Source organism: Phyllobates terribilis, unplaced genomic scaffold (assembly GCF_046119375.1).
Source record: "Phyllobates terribilis strain yellow unplaced genomic scaffold, ASM4611937v1 Scaffold_5__5_contigs__length_657084704, whole genome shotgun sequence".
In the NCBI taxonomy this organism is placed as follows: Eukaryota; Metazoa; Chordata; class Amphibia; order Anura; family Dendrobatidae; genus Phyllobates; species Phyllobates terribilis.
The window spans coordinates 174711611-174729390 of NW_027362765.1; the positions used below are offsets into that span (position 1 = coordinate 174711611).

At 44.0% G+C, this 17780-nt stretch overlaps 1 protein-coding gene across 4 annotated transcripts; it reads left to right on the forward strand.

The window, feature by feature from the left end:
• Positions 1-63: 63 nt before the first annotated feature.
• Positions 64-17410, forward strand: SNX11 (sorting nexin 11). Of its 4 annotated transcripts, none has more exons than XM_073683512.1 (6): positions 64-322; positions 1180-1240; positions 2850-2936; positions 14817-14917; positions 15271-15369; positions 17092-17410. In XM_073683512.1, the coding sequence occupies exons 2-6, from the start codon at positions 1214-1216 to the stop codon at positions 17273-17275; spliced, it is 498 nt and encodes a 165-aa protein (XP_073539613.1). In that variant the 5' UTR covers positions 64-322; positions 1180-1213; the 3' UTR covers positions 17276-17410. The 4 variants fall into 4 exon arrangements, with proteins under 4 accessions (XP_073539613.1, XP_073539612.1, XP_073539615.1 ...); XM_073683511.1 differs by having other exon boundaries at positions 75-260; XM_073683514.1 differs by having other exon boundaries at positions 210-299.
• The last annotated feature ends 370 nt before the right edge of the window (positions 17411-17780 follow it).

Below are 17780 nucleotides of genomic sequence, written 5' to 3' on the forward strand. Positions count from 1 at the left end.
TTTCAACAGCGTGTACCTCACTAATGAATATTCCACTCCACAGCGGGATACTGCACCAAAAACTGCTCGACGTGATTAGTCATCATGTGCGGGATGGGATGTAGATGATGAGAGCCTGTTATTATTAGTATACAGAAATATAAAAGCGAAGGCTTCCGGACTGGAAACTACACTTCCCAGAATCCTGCGCGCATTGCCCGGAAGTGATCTTTAGAAGAAAACAGCTGAGAGGAGACCACGGGGAGTGGTGGTTATCGTGGGTGAGATGCTTTATGTGTCTGCTGCTGTGGAGGGGATATGTAAGGATGTGGTCCGTACCGAGGTGATATATGGGGTATATGATATTAGGAGATAATGTAAACATATACAGGATATGTTATAACGAGGTGATATAGGGGATATACCTTCTTACAAGGTGATTAAAGGGAATCTAAACTATTAATATGGGCATACAGGTCATAGACTGCTGAGGAGAGCGATACATGTATGCCTCATATCCGATGCCTTGTTATGGATAAATCATCTTTTATCACTTTATATAAATGTCCTCTTCCAGGCTATGGGGAGGATGCTGCCTGGAAGGTAACTCTGCCTCCAGAGATGATTATACATGAAGGGGGAGTTACCAGTGTGAGACAAGTAACTAACACAGAACAGGAGAACTGAACTGAACTTTGTCCCATTACAAACACATTTTCTTCTCTCTGAGCTCTGCTGTATTGTAACAATATTACATTCTGTCTGCCTGTGAGCTGGAGGCTGAAGCTGAGAGGAACCTGCAGATGTGTCCTGTATAATCACACACAGCTCTGCAGTGAGATCAGGAGAGCGGCCATTACACCTCACACTGGTAACCATTACACCTCACACTGGTAACCATTACACCTCACTGGTAACTCCCCCTTCATGTATAATAATCTCTGGAGGCAGAGTTACCTTCCAGGCAGCGTCCGCCCCATAGCCTGGAAGAGCTCACTTACATAAACTGATAAAAGATGATTTATCAGCAACAAGGTATTTGATATGTGATATACAATTATGACTTTTTTCAGCAGTCTATAACCTGTATGCCCATAGTAATAGCTAAGATAGGTCAAATATGGTGGCAGATTCTCTTTAATCCGTTTACATTATTGAAGTGTGTTATGTGTTGAGATTTTGTCTCTGTTCTTGTTACAGATGAAAGCTCCTTTGACCAGAAAGAAGCTGGAGGATGTATCAGAATAACCCTGATGAGGAGGTGAGACTCGTTGCTCAGTGTAGGTGAAGGGATATTGGGCCGTGGGCAGTGGAGTTTAGGAATCGTGGGTCACTTCACTTATAGGGGATATCATTCCCAGAAACCTTTACTACTTGCAGTTGGCTTATTAGATTTATTTTTACATGTGAATATTTGTGGTTTGGTTTATAGGCGGTGATATTTAGGAAACACCATCTTTACCTCCCTTTCCTGACATGTATGGAAGGTCGGAGGCACGGGTTACTCCTATTACAGCTGCCTCTGCTGAAACGGCCAGGATCTGAGAAAGCTCTGGGTTTAGTATCAAAGTAGTTGTGGTGACAAAGGGAAAAGGGAGCCCCTTTTTCTGTACATCAGACCGCCTGCCCTCTTTGTACACCTATTTTTGCAAGATTAAAAAATATATATTACTTTTTTTCCCCTTTTATAAAGTGCCTTATTAATGGAAAAAAATAAACATTGAAAAATGCAATTGGTATTGCCACATCCATAATGACCTGTCCTATAATGTTAAGACATTGCACAGTGAACACCATAAAAAAAGAATATTAAAACTATGGCAAATTTTCCCATCCCCCTCAGAGTATTGCTGGCTTATCCTGCAGCGCACACTCATCCAAGCAACTCTCCGTACATCTTGTAGTGGCTGGGCCTGGCATCCTAGATTATTTCCATGGATGAGACGGAGCAGCAGTACTAGGTACAGACTCTGCAGAGTGTTTACTGAGCAAAGTCCATGCAATGATGGGGATCACTGCGGCCTCTTCAGTCTGAATGGTGGGAGTACAAATCAGCCAAGAATACATCAATATTATATTATATAGAAAACATGAAATTCTATTTTGAAATATACTGTAAAGTTCACTTGCAGCCAAAAATGAAATCTTCACATCACAGTAGAGTCTATATGTAAAGTGTAATGTTTCTACTTCAATGTTCAGCTGTGTTATCTCCAGAACTGTGAATATCTATTTATTCGAAGTGTACAGTCCCACAGCTTTGGTCACTTCTCAGCATACAGGCGAGCATATGTTACACCTGCCTTTTGTCAGACTGCACTTCTCCTCCCTTTATCCGTGTTAGTGGCCTCCATTATCAGGCACCACGCGTTTTCTGTTAGATACAGTGAGGCATTTGGCGATGGAAAGGCAAGAAGAGCAGTGTACAGGAGTGGCTATGCCCCTACAAGGAACTTAGTTTTGTGATCATATCATTGAGGAGGAAGGTCCTGGCAGGGCTGTATCTAAATAATGATATTAACGATTATGGATAGCAGCAAAAACAATTACATTTCTGTTTCTGGCAGAGTTATGGAGGGCTGGCAAAGAAAGGCCATGAATCTTAAAGGGGTATTCCCATCTCCAAGATCCTATTCCAATATGTAGTAGATGGGAATACCCCTTTAAGCCTTTATTCTCAGAAGTTCTTGATATCATCCTTTACATGGGCTGATGTAGCATCACTGATGTTGTTGTGAGCCGTGTGTGGTCTGTTTTACACTACTACACTCATCTGGTCTGTGGATTTACAACTTAAAAATGATTTGATAATGGCTGATGTGATATTTGTAGCTTAATCTAAACCATTTACCTGCTTATTGTTTATCTAGGAGTTTATCACTATACGTGTACAGGACCCCAGACTGCAGAATGAGGGATCATGGACGTCGTATGTGGATTATAAAATATTCCTTCATGTAAGTCCTTATTTTTCTAATGTTGGAGTCAAGATAGGGGGTGGAGAGGGTCACATACGAAACTCACCATAATTATATTTTTGCCAAAATCTTCAATACCATATCCCTGCTCCTGTAAAGTTGCATAGTGGTTATTTTGCTGGTCACATAGGTTTCTCAAAAATAGAAAGAACTAATAAGAGCCGAATGGATGTATTAACGCATTTACTGAAGAGGTGAAATCTAAGGGAAAGACCTGACAGGGCTGCACTGAGGTGGCTGCAATGGAGGGGAAATGTGGTGGCATGTAGCCATGGCGGTTAGTTAAATGTGTTCATGATTTTGCAATGAAGCAGCTGTCTCTCCTGGAAAACTGAGTGTCTGACTGTAGTTTTTTTTTTTGTTGTTGTTTTTCTTTTTAGATGAAAGTTGTTTTTTGTTTTTTTGTTTTTATGCCAAAATCGTGCACCAAATTAATCACCAATCTAAAAACCAAAGTGTCTCCAGGCTGCCATGGATTTTGAAAATAAAAATATCCTCACTGGCATTGCAAAGTCCATCACATTGCGGCTTCTTGTATATGTGTATATCCGAGGGCAGCTCTCCTATCATCTAGGGTTGCAAGCGCTCACAATAAGGGCGCACAGCAGCAGTGAATCACACGGGCCATCAAACTATCTCCAATGTGCTTATTCCACAATGCGGGTTCTGCCCTACCTGGCCTTATCGTGAGATCATTACCTGGTGTTTTTTGTAATTAAAGATGAAATGATTTATATCATGGGACATCTTATTGCATCATATGGTGCACATGCTGCTATGACTGTTATGTCTAATATACATGAACCTCTGGTCATCTTGTGCCTGCCCAATCCAAGGAAAACTGACACTCGCAACTTCATAAAAGAGAACAACTCTGTATGCACTGTAATGTCGGCCATTAATGTTGTCACTTGGTCTGCATGGGTTACAAATACCATTATATGGCTGAACAGAATATCAAGGGGAGAATGTTGTGTTTTAGATGCATCACAGATTACTGTGGGCCTATTGAAGAGTTGGGCAATCAATTTTCCTGAGTGGCCACATATGAATCTGTCAGAGTGCCGAACCAATAGATGGAACTTAATTCTGCTCAATATTTTATCATTATAAAATAATCAGTAAATTTATATGGTTTTGATTATCTGCTCCTGGTGTACATGAAAGATTTGGAGGAAAAATTAAGCGACATCAAAGCCCCAAATATGAAATGACAAATTTTATTAAATATACATATACAAGAAAAGTATATAAATTACGTAGAGCTTACGGGCACCAAGTGCCACATGTGCTGGTAAAAAGCAAAGAAACCACAAACCCCCAAGGAAAATTTACTTATAATGAAGGGTCCAATATAGGAACACCAGGGCCACATATAGAAATTCATTTGTATCAAAGGGAACAATTCCCGAATACCAAATCACATTTCAAAAGAGATGAAACATAACTGATAAGTTACATATAGGAAACCCGTATGCCACTAATAAAATTATGCAAAGCCTACAAAAAAAATATCAAGGGGCAGCAAAGCAGGAGTAGTCAGCAAAAGGGATATGTACCACATATATAATTACCCCCTGACGAAGGCCCGCCGAAACGCGCGTAGGGGTGACACCACCCCCCCCCCCCCCCTTTTCCCAGGGTCACTATTGGGGCCTGCTACCTAGGTAATTATATATGTGGTACATATCCCTTTTGCTGACTACTCCTGCTTTGCTGCCCCTTGATATTTTTTTTTGTAGGCTTTGCATAATTTTATTAGTGGCATACGGGTTTCCTATATGTAACTTATCAGTTATGTTTCATCTCTTTTGAAATGTGATTTGGCATTTGGGAATTGTTCCCTTTGATACAAATGAATTTCTATATGTGGCCCTGGTGTTCCTATATTGGACCCTTCATTATAAGTAAATTTTCCTTGGGGGTTTGTGGTGTCTTTGCTTCTTACCAGCACATGTGGCACTTGGTGCCCGTAAGCTCTATGTAATTTATATACTTTTCTTGTATATGTATATTTAATAAAATTTGTCATTTCATATTTGGGGCTTTGATGTCGCTTAATTTTTCCTCCAAATCTTTCATGTCTTATCTGCGATGCCCCGTTTATTTCTATCCTTTTGTCCGAGTATTAATGCTTTGTGATTTAATGCGGATAACTCTGTGGTACATCTTCTGGTGTACATGGTGCTTTATTTTAACATGTTTTAGCAGTTCATCAAGTAGTTGAAAAATTAACTGTCCAGCCCCGTGAAATGAATGGATCTATGTGTATGAGGCCCAAATATCTTTTCACCCAGACCATCAAAGGCACTGGAAACAATATGGGTTAAACTGCGCTGCCGTTGAATGATGATGAAAAGACAGGCATATATCATTATATTATATTCCTGTCTTTTCATCATCATTCAATGGCAGCGCAGTTTAATCCATATTGTTTCCAGTGCCTTTATTTCCTTCATTGTGGGTGTGCAGCAGCCTACAGATATGTGCACACGTTGAGTATTTTGTGTGCAGAAATTTCTGCATCTCTTAGCAGGAAAACGCAGGCAAAAACGCACAGAGAATTGACATGCTGCAGATTATTTTCTGCACCAAATTTGCAACTCACAAATACGCAACGTGTGCATGACACTTCAGGTTTCTCATTCACTTTGCTGGCATCAGGCTTTGCTTCAGGTTTTGCTAGCAGATTTGCATGGCAAATCACACAACCCGATCAGGTGAGCACGATTGTTTGGTAAAGAATATGCACTATCTACCCAGATAAGACCCTATTGCGCTTTTTGTCCTTTCCAGGTTTTTTCTCGTATCTTATTTTACCTAGACCATAGTGTGCTTCTGGAATAGAATGAGGCTCACACTTTGGGCTGGGTGAAAAGTTATGTTAATAAGACATCATGGTTGCTTACCATGGAACAAAAATTATATCACACTCTTCAGGAATTTCACCAACAAGTGCCGCTCAGGCAGTGCAGCCGGTATGTCACTATGTGCTTCTTGGGCAGCATCGGCATTTAGGGAATTCATGAAGTGTACTGTACATTGTGAGGATTACTGAAAGACAGGTGTGCACAGGGTATAACATAGCAACTGCATCTCTGTGTCTATCCAGGTAGGTGCTCACTGCACTCAAGAACCACCGCTGCTTAATACATTTGATTTCCAGCCCTTTGGCTGTCCCTGACCACGGGACACATGGGGCCCGCAGGCAGTAATTTCCCCAGGGCATGGCCTATTGGATTTTTATATACTATTTTTCACTACTGTATAATAGTAACACTAGTATGAACAATAATGAAATCCTGCAGAGGACCCTCCATATAATAGAGGTATTCCGATAATGAGGACCAAATATAGATACCAGCAGTCGTGCCATACAGTCAGCATTATGCACTCGCCTGAATTGTATTGTGTCTCACAAATCCCCCTGCATCGGTCTCACAAACAGGATCATACAAATGCTGTGATCCAGAAACACAATCACTGTGTTTTCTATAGGCTTCAGTGCCCTGCTGGTATTGTGTGTTCTTAGTGCTTCCCCACCGGAGGCCTAGGAGCTGCATACTTGTGCTGGGGCCTCCATTACTCACAGCTGACTGAGCGATGTTAAAGGTTTACTGACCATCAAGGTTTTATATTCTTTTAACTCGGAAATACATGGAGCCTCATGCTTACTGTGAGAGGTGACTGCTCTGGCTAAATAATATGGATATGTACCTGTGTATGTATATCACAGTACTATAAATTTTATATTTGGAGAAATTGTAATATATAACAATTTCTCCAAATATAAAATTTATAGTACTATGCAAAAGTTTTAGGTAGGTGTGGAAAATGCTGCAAAGTGTTAGTAGTTTGCTTTTGGTTAATTGAAAAAAAAATAGTGAGGCTGCGTGCCCTCGTTGCGGATTACAAGCGTTTTTGATGCGGATTTTCCGCAGCGTAAACGCTTGTAAAACGCTTGTTAATCCGCATCCCATGGTCCCCAATGAGAATCCGCAAGTTCTATGCCCATGCTGCGGCTTTTTCCGCAGCGTTTAGGCTGAGTTCACACGATGCGTATTTAATGCGTTTCCGTGGCGTTTTTGCAGTTGCGTAAACGCCGCGGAAACACATTAAAAACGCATGGTAGAAGGGCAGCAATGATCCCCAATTGAAATCCGCATGTGCTGTGCCCATGATGCGGATTTTTCCGCAGCGTAAACGCGCTCAAAAATCCGCAGCATGTCAATTAATTTTGCGTAAACGCGGCGTTTTCACCGCTATTGACTTGCATTAGAACGCGCCAATTCCACAAGACTGCATTTGTACTTGCTCTATTGGCGCGTTCTAATGTGCGGATGGTACCCGGGTGTGGAGGAGAGGAGAGTCTCCTCCACACCCAGGTACCATTAAAAAAGCTGTAAAACAAGAATAAAATAAAAAGTAAATGTATACTTACCTTCTGTCGGCCCGCTCAGCGCTCCTGCTTGGTTCCCGGCACTTTGCAGTGAGTTGAAGGACCTGCGCTGACGTCAGAGTCATGTGACGGGTCACGTGACGCTGACGTCGGCAGGTCTTTCAATTCAAAGTTGCCGGCAGCCGGGAGAACGGATTGAGCAGGACAGCGCGGGCCATCGGAGGTAAGTATATACACTCTCTTGGGTCACACTATATAAATCCATGCTGTTTGCATGGATTTATATAGTGTGACCTAGTTGTCAAGCACTTTCCAGGTGATGCTAAAATCGCCTGGAAAGCGCTTGTCAATCCACATGCGGAAACGCATGTGAATCCGCATGTATTCCGCAGGAAAAAAGCATGCACAATCTGCATGCGTTTTTTCTGTCAGGCAGATGCAGAAATGATGCAGAAATTTTCTGCTTCATTTCTGCATCGTGTGCACATACCCTTATGCTGCGTTCAAAAATCCGCAGCATGTTCATTAATTTTGCGTTTCCGCATGCGGAATTGCCTTATTCAATGCATGAAAAAACGCAAGGCAATTCCGCATGTCGAAAACGCGTGAAAAACGCGTGCGGAATTCCGCATGCGTTTTTCCGGGAGAGGACATGCGGAAATGAAGCAGAAATTTTCTGCTTCATTTCCGCAACGTGGGCACATAGCCTGACTGAGCAAAAGAGAAATCTAAATGAAATCAATATTTGGTGTAACCTCCCTTTGCCTCTTGATACACTTGCACACAGTTTTTGAAGGATCTTGGCCAAAAGGTTATTTCAAACATCTTGGAGAACTAACCACAGATCTGTGGATGTTTGCTTGTACAAATCCTTCAGTCTCTTCATGTAATCCCAGACAGAGTAAATTATATTGAGATCAGTGGGTCCATGTCATCACTTCCAGGACTCCTAATTCTTAACTCTGAAGATGGTTCATAATGACATTGGCTGTATGTTTGAGGTCATTGTCCTGCTGAAGAATAACTTTGGAACCAGATGCGTCCCTGATGAAATTAAATGATGGATAAGCATCTACCTGTAATTCTCAGTATTGAAGACGCCTTCAAAACCTGTGTGCTGATCGACGGGCATTTAACACTGCACGGCACTTGTAAACTCCATTTAGTGCCCTTGTCTTGTGAATTATATCATGATAGGAGATGTAGATATGACATCATCGTATGCCACACAATGGCTCACCGTGCACAGTCTTATTACCTACTACCCCCTCACCCAATTGTATCTCATTCTGCTGGATTGTTTGTGAAGTGGCAGGTTCCCTCACTTATGTTTCCTTCCTTTGAAGTCCACACCGTTAGACTCTTCAAACCCTTCCCCCTGCGAGTGGCGTCGTATGTCGCCCTCCAGGCCCATCCCATCATTTTCTGGATCACTTTGCCACCTGGATTCCACACTTCCTATCCTGTGATATTCCCACCCTCATCATTGGGGATTTTAACTTGCCCATTGATAAGCCGCTTTCCCCATGTGCCTCTCATCTTCTTTCTGTAACCTCCTCATTCGGCCTCTCACAGTTTACTAATTCTCCTACACATGCAGACAGGAATACTCTGGACCTGGTTTTCTCCCAACTCTGCTCACTGCATGACTTTACTAACTCCCCTCTCCCGCTCTCTGACCACAACCTCCTTTCCTTCTCTGTCAAGAACGGTCTCCTCACCCGGAACACCCCCACTTACCATACACACGGATATCTACGTGCCATTAGTACCCAGCAGCTTATGAACAATCTACAGTCATGTTTAGCTCCCATCCTCTCCCTCTCCTGTCCAGACTCTGCATTGTCACACTATAACACATTGCAGAGTGCCCTGGATGAAGCAGCACCTGCTACACGAATTATTATTATTTATTATTATAGCGCCATTTATTCCATGGCGCTTTACATGTGAAAAAGGGGTATAATACAAGAACAATTACAATAATCTTGGAACACAATGTGACAGCGACTGGTACAGGAGGAGCGAGGACCCTGCCCGTGAGGGCTCACAATCTACAAGGGATTGGTGAGGGTAGAGCTAGTCGTGCAGCTGTATGGTGGAGCGGTGGTTACTGCAGGTTGTAGGCTTGTCGGAAGAGGTGGGTCTTCAGGTTCCTTTTGAAGGTTTCCACGGTAGGCGAGAGTCTTGATACGTTGGGGTAGAGAGTTCCAGAGTAGGGGGGAAGCACGGGAGAAATCTTGTATGCGATTGTGGGAGGAGGAGATAAGAGGGGAGTAGAGAAGGAGATCTTGTGAGGATCGGAGGTTGCGTGTGGGTATGTAACGGGAGACTAGGTCAGAGATATATGGAGGAGACAGGTTGTGAATGGCTTTGTATATCATGGTTAGGGTTTTTAACTGGAGTCTCTGAGCAATGGTGAGCCAGTGAAGAGACTGACAGAGAGGAGAGGCCAGGGAATATCGGGGGGACAGGTTGATTAGTCGAGCAGCAGAGTTTAGGATAGATTGGAGGGGTGCGAGAGTGTTAGAGGGGAGGCCACAGAGCAGGAGGTTGCAATAGTCAAGGCAGGAGATGATGAGGGCGTGTACTAGTGTTATTGCAGATTCATGGTTGAGGAATGTGCGGATCCGGGAGATATTTTTGAGTTGGAGTTGGCAGGAAGTGGAAAGGGCTTGGATATGTGGTTTAAAGGAGAGTTCAGAGTCCAGGGTTACCCCAAGGCAGCGAGCTTGAGGGACTGGGGAGAGTGGGCAGCCATTGACGTTGATAGATAGGTCAGTTGGGGGGGTTGAATGACATGGCGGAAAGATGATGAATTCTGTTTTGTCCATGTTAAGTTTTAGAAATCTGGCAGAGAAGAAGGATGAAATAGCAGACAGACATTGTGGGATTTTGGTTAGTAAGGAGGTGATATCGGGTCCAGAGAGGTAGATCTGTGTGTCATCAGCATAGAGGTGATAATGAAAGCCGTGAGACTCTATGAGCTGTCCCAGGCCGAAGGTGTAGATGGAGAAGAGCAGCGGTCCTAGAACTGAACCTTGGAGGACACTGACAGATAGGGGGTGAGATGAGGAGGTGGTGTGTGAGTGGGAGACACTGAATGTCCGGTCTGTTAGGTATGAGGAGATCCAGGATAGGGCCAAGTCTGTGATGCCGATAGATGAGAGAGTCTGTAGTAAGAGGGAATGGTCCACTGTGTCAAAGGCAGATGACAGGTCTAGGAGGAGGAGGACAGAGTAGTGTCGCTTAGATTTGGCAGTTAGTAGGTCGTTGGTGACTTTAGTCAGTGCAGTTTCAGTAGAATGGTGCGGTTGGAAACCAGATTGTAGGCGGTCAAAGAGGGAGCAGGAGGAGAGGTGGGAGGACAGTTCAGAATGGACATGTTGTTCCACTAGCTTTGAGGCATAGGGGAGAAGTGATAAGGGGCGATAGCTAGACACAGAGGATGGGTCAAGGGAGGGCTTTTTGAGGATGGGTGTGATTGAGGCATGTTTGAAGCATGAGGGGAAGACACCAGTTGTTAGTGACAGGTTGAAGAGGTGGGCTAGGGCTGGGATGAAGATAGTGGTAAGGTTTGGGATGAGGTCGGACGGGATTGGGTCAAGTTTACAGGTGGTGAGGTGTGATTTGGAGAGTAAGGAGGAAAGTTGATCTTCAGAAATGGTGGAGAAGGTGGATATGGAGGAAGAGGGTTGAGTAGGTGTGGGGAGGGGCTGTGGGGGCTTTAGGCAAAAGCTTTGTCTGATGGTGTCAATCTTCTGCTTGAAGAATGAGGCAAAGTCTTGGGCTGAAATAAGAGGAGAGGGAGGAGGCACTGGGGGACGGAGGAGAGAATTGAAGGTGTTGAATAGTTGTTTGGGGTTGTGATACAGGGAGGATATGAGAGATGTGAAGTATGTTTGTTTTGCTGTAGTGAGTGTGGACTTGAAGGTAGTGAGGGACTGTTTGAATGCAATGAAGTGCTCATGGGAGTGGGACCTTTTCCATCTACACTCAGCAACCCTGGAGGTCCGTCGCAGTTCTTTAGTTAGGCTGATGTGCCAGGGTTGTCTGTTGATTGTGCGAGCCTTGGAATGTGTGAGGGGGGCGACCGAATCGAGAGCTGCAGCGGTTGTGGTGTTGTATAAAGTGGCAGCAACATCATGTAAGGAACTAATGTCTGTAAGAGGGAGGAGGGATTCAGAGAGTGAGTGTAGGTCAAGGTGTTTGAGATTTCTGCAAGGGTATGCAAGTTTGTGGAGTGGGGATTGTTGCCCCGGGGAGGAGAGAGTAGAGAATGTGAGTAGGTTGTGGTCAGAAAGAGGGAGAGGTGAGTTAGAGAGGTTAGATAGGGAACAGAGGCGGTTGAAGATGAGGTCCAGTGTGTGGCCGTCTTTGTGGGTGGGTGTGGAAGACCACTGAGTAAGACCAAAGGAGGAAGTGAGGGATAGAAGCTTAGAGGCAGCTGAGAGGGAAGTGTCAATGGGGATGTTAAAGTCGCCCATGAGGATAGTGGGGATGTCAACGGAGAGGAAATGAAGTAGCCAAGTGGTGAAGTGGTCAAAGAAAGTGGTGGTTGATCTTGGGGGGCGGTAGATGACAGCCAGTTGGAGGTTGGATGGGGAGTAGATGCGCACGCAGTGCACTTCAAAAGAGGGGAGAGTAATTGAGGGCGGCAGTGGGATATGGGTGAAGGAGCAGTTTTCTGAGAGGAGGAAACCTATTCCTCCACCGTGCTTGCCGGTGGGGCGGGGGGTATGGGAGAGGTGGAATCCGCCATACGAACGTGCAGCAGGAGAGGCTGTGTCGGAGGGGGTGAGCCAGGTTTCAGTGATGCCGAGGAAGGAAAGCTTGTTAGTGATGAAGAGATCGTGAATGTAGGAAAGTTTGTTGCAGACGGCGCGAGCGTTCCATAGAGCTCCTATTAGTGGGACTGGGGAAGCGGGGGCTGGGCGGATGGGTATAAGGTTAGAAGGGTTACGAGAGTTTGGGATAGATCGTGGGTAGGAGGTGGAAGTGAGTGTAGGGATGTGGTGAGGAGGACCGGGATGTGGAGAGATGTCGCCGCAGTAAGGAGGAGCAGAGAAAATGTTAGTAGGTGGGAGCAGGAGAGGGCATGAGGTGGCTGTCTGTGTTTGGAGGCAAAGGATTGTATGTTGAGGAATAGCTCTGAGGAGGAGGTGAGATGGGTGGGGAGAATGGAGGGAGAGATGAAGAGTTCCTTACTAGGCGTAGGGATTAGGGGTGGTTGTAAAAAGTGAAGGATTAAGGGGGTGAAAGTGAAAACAAAGACAAACATTGTTTACTGTGACCAAGCATCCAGTTCCCTTCAGGTTCAATTCAGGATTAATTCAAATTTCAGACACTTCAGCTAATGGACACTTAAGGTGATGAAAATGTTGGATTCTGGATATGTTTTTAAGGTGCAGGTGACATGAGCGAGTGGGTGATTGGATATGGGGAATAAAGGAAAGTTCTGTGTCATATGACTCCATATGACTGCATAGACTGCAGCCCTGGCACACGATGGAAACATGTTTTCTCCAGAGCTGCTCAAGGTGCACTGAGCGTCTGAAGAAAATCACTTTCAGCAGAAGACTTAATCCATTGTAAATTCATGCTCAAAACTTATAACTCTGCTCTCCATATGGCTAAAAAAGCCTACTTTACCACTCTCATCACATCTCTAGCCAACAATCCTCTTCATTCAAACAATATTTAACCTCTCTCTTTCTTCAGGTATCTTTCCCTCCTCATTTAAACATGCCACCATAACCCCTTTACTTAAAAAACATCCCTGGACCAGAACAGCACTGCTAACTACAGACCGGTCTATAACCTTCCCTTCTTCTCTAAACTCCTGGAACGCTTGGTCCACTCCCGTCTAATCCGCTATCTCTCAGATAACACTCTTCTCGACCCTTTACAATCCGGTTTCCGCTCCTCACACTCTACTGAAACTGCCCTCACTAAAGTCTAATGATCTACTAACGGCTAAATCTAATGGTCACTACTCCCTTCTGTTTCTCCTGGATCTCTCTGCAGCATTTGACACTGTGGATCACCAGCTCCTCCTCACTATGCTCCGCTCTATAGGCCTCAAGGACACCGCTCTCTCCTGGTTCTCCTATCTCTCTGACCGCTCCTTTACTGTATAGTTTTCCGGCTCTTCTTCCTCTAATCTTCAACTAACTATCGAGGTTCCACAAAGCTCAGTCCTAGGTCCCCTCCTCTTCTCCTTGTATACTGCCCCTACTGGACAACCATCAGCAGATTTGGTTTCCAGTATCATCTCTATGCTGATGACACCCAAATTATACACCTCTTCACCTGACATCACCCCCACTCTAATACAAAATACCAGTGCTTGTCTTTCTACAGTCTCTAACATCATGTCCTCCCTCTATCTGAAACTGAATCTCTCCAAAACTGAACTCCTTATTTTTCCTCCCTCTACTAACCTACCTCTATACCTGACTTTTCAATTTCCTTGGGTGGTGCCACCATAACTCCCAAGCAGCAAGCTCCGCTGTCTTGGAGCTTGGAGTCATATGACACAGAACTTTCCTTTATTCCCCATATCCAATCACCCACTCACTCATGTCACCTGCACCTTAAAAACATCTCCAGAATCCGACATTTTCTCACTTTTGATACTGCAAAAACTCTTACCGTCACTCTTATTCACTCTCGTCTGGACTACTGCAACTCTCTTCTAATCGGTCTCCCTCTAAACAAATTCTCTCCTCTCCAATCCATTCTGAATGCAGCAGCCAGGGTCGTATTTCTATCAGCCCGCTTCACCGACGCCTCTACCCTGTGCCAGTCATTGCACTGGTTACCCATTCATCACAGAATACAATACAAACTCATCTCTCTCACCCACAAAGCTCTCCACAGTTCTGCACCGCCCTACATCTCATCCCTCATTTCTGTCTATCGCCCCTCCCGTGCCCTCCGTTCTGCAACTGATCTAAAACTAAAATCCTCCTTAATCCGAATCTCACACCTCTGTCTCCAAAACTTCTCTTGTGCTGAGCCAGTTTTCTGGAATGCACTGACCCAAACGACCCGACTGATATCTAGCCCCCATGTCTTCAAACGTGTTTTAAAAACACATCTGTTTAGACAAGCCTATCACCTCAACTCACCAACCTAACTCTCCCCTGTTCCCTCCTAAATGTTAATCTTAATCTGCCCCTGCGTATTCATCTGTCCATGCACCAAATACCACATGGTAACTGCCCTTAGACAGACAGATACTGGCTGATGACCATGTTCTACCTATTGTGTCCCCCTATTTCCATACAGATTGTAAGCTTGCGAGTAGGGACCTCAATCCTCCTGTAACTGTTGAAATGTGTTACATTGTATTGTTTATATTGTCTGTATATGTTCCTACTTAATTGTAAAGTGCTGCGGAATATGTTGGCGCTATTTAAATAAAAATTATTATTATGTTTCATTATCTTTTTCAGACAAATAGCAAGGCGTTCACAGCTAAGACATCTTGTGTCAGGAGACGTTACCGGGAGTTTGCCTGGCTGAGGAAGCAGATTAAGAATTACGCTGGATTAGTGTGAGTGGTGTGTAAACCTGATCCCTGATGTGTCCGGTTGTTCTCCACTTCCTATTATCATGCAATACCAGTTTTGATTCATCTTTCCCACTGCCTCTGATTTATTGACCCATCTGTACCCATAGCATCCAATCAGAGCTCCGTATTCATTCCCTTACCTGATCTGGAAAAAAATGAGAGTGGCACTCTGATAGTGCTATGAGAAGCAAGGTCATTTTATTCCTTAAAAATTAGATGAACCCCATTGATTTGATGGATAGCACGTCATTATTCTGAACCGTGAGTTGTCCTGTGGAGGATGTGACCGGCTGTCAGATGAGACTCTGGATAGTGACGGTTGTATTTCTCACCAGGCCGGTACCTGCATTACCAGGAAAACTTCCCTTCCACATCGGCTGCACTGATGATTTCATTGAGAAAAGGCGGCAAGGCCTCCAGCAATTCCTGGAACAGTAAGTATTGATTCATTGTAAGGAAGAAAGCTGCTCACCCCATTAGGTTTCCTACTTTCTGGGTTCTGCATGAATCTATCAATGGTTAAAGGGAACAATGTAAATATTTTTGATATGTTCTAACCACTGTTTAGTAAGGTTGATGATTGTAACTATTGGGAAGAAGTGCTCTTATCTTCCAGCTCACACAGAGCGGTGTATAGACTCTGCCTTCAGACTACAGATTATCTTTTGAGACTAAACGTTGCTCTGCCCATGCCAGAGTCTAGGCTGAGGCTTGCTGCCTCTTAGTTTTAGTGATTAGAGAAGGGCTCAGGGCCCTAGACCACAACCCATCGATAATAAATAGGAGCTATAACTTACAAAAAAAAAATGGAAAGTTTAGTTACTTTATACGAACAGCACATCTCAAAGAAGAAAAAAAAAATTAATTTGATCCAAATTATTCTACGTCATTAAATTGGAGCACAGTGTATCATTTTGTGGAAAATCAAAGCCACTTGCACTACCCCATGGCTGAATATGTGCTCCCAAAATAGGGCCTCTCTGATGCACTTTTTGTTCTCAAATGTCATCTATGACACGAGGACATGATTAAGAGTGTAAGCACTGTGCCCCCACTTGCACCATTTGTCTAATGCACATTACTCTACATTTATGGCATAGTGTATTTGCTGAAGGTGCCCCAGTGTAATAGGATCGGCGATCTCCTCTGCTGCTGGCTGCACTGTGGATTGCATTGTGCCCTTATGTCGCAGCTTCCTGCATTGTATGGAGCCCTCATCTAGGACCACACTGACCTGTATTCATAGGGAGGAAATGGCAGCAGCTTCCTATCAATATTCTATGCGTCTCTCCGCTAGCTACTCCGCTCTCCATCGCCATGGCGACCAGTCCAGCCGGTGACCGGAGGAGAAGCCGTACAGAGGAGATAAGGAGCAGCTGCCATTTCCTTTTTGTAACCAAATTGAATCCAGAAGCAGTGTAATTCATGGATGCTGTAAATCATGAAACCTCTAAGAGGAATGCCTAGATATAGTGTCATATCTTATGTGTACTTGTCCTCCGCTTTGAGAGGATGCCCCCTATTGGAGGTAATACTTCAGTGTGGGTGGTCTTTCACTGTATATCAAAATGCTGGTATCCAGATTAGGCAGTAATAACTGTGCTTGTAATTGTGCTTTTCACCTCCACATTGGTGATTCTGCCTGTAAAAAAGCACAACGTTCTTCGGTATTGGTGGTGCCCACTGGTTGGACCCCTAGTGATGAGTAATATGCCATAACATTCATTTGTAGGAAACCTATGTAAACTATACGTGAAGGTAATTACTAATCATACATCAGTCATGTGAATGTGTCAGGGTTGTTTTTCATGGAATTCACTGTGGGGCTATAATATTGTGGGATAGTAATATAATAGGGCAATCAGTGATGATTGGACCCAGAACCTCCGGTTATGAGCCACATTCACACTTGCTTTCTAATGTGGATTAGTCATCTCTGATCTTTGGTGGTGGACAGTAGGTAGCAGCAAGTGACCCGATTTGGATGCCTTTGCTATAAAAATGTAGTTATGTTGCACAGGTTTCCATAGCAGTATATGTATGTTTGTGTGTGTATATATGTTTTATGTATGCACTGCCTGTTTTTTATAATAAATGACTAATGGCTGCATAGTCCAATCTTAATTCTATCCTAATCTGTATTCTTCTATTGGCAGAACTGTACAGAGCATGGTCCTGTTGTCAGACAGTCAGCTGCATCTCTTCCTGCAGAGCCAGCTCTCAGTGGGTGACATTGAAGCCTGTGTCAAAGGACGTCGACCATATACTGCTACAGAAGCAATCCTAAATTATGCTATATCCAACCGAGGATGGACTCAAGAGGAAACTCTGCCTAGGTAGTGGCCAAGACCTGTCAGTCTAGTAGTTCTCTAGTTTTGGTAATGTAGATGTAAAGGGAAAAGTCAAGGCTCAGCCTCAAACAATTTGCACTTTAATATTCCACTGCAAATTATTTAATAAATGGACTCCGCATCATTTTGTGCCACTCGATTTGTACCTGGCACATTGTAAGAAGTGAGAATATGATGTGGATTGTGGTGTGCTGTGTCTTCAGGATTATTTTACAATGGAATACTTTGCACTATGTGTCAGTCTGAAAATTGTTTTATCTGGAATCTCTGTATGAAAGAAGAGTCCTGTGCGGAGAGCTTTGTGGATCACAGCGATAATGACAGTATTGTTTACTAAGCCTCCCAGCAACTACCTGGACCTGTATGTCTGGACCCAGACTTTGTGAGGCTCCTGCTTAATTGTGCAACTCAGCCAGGAGTCCTAAGGGAAACGTTGCACGGCACTGATGTAAGTTTTAAGCTAAGGTGAAACCAGATGTGTGGCCCAAATAACC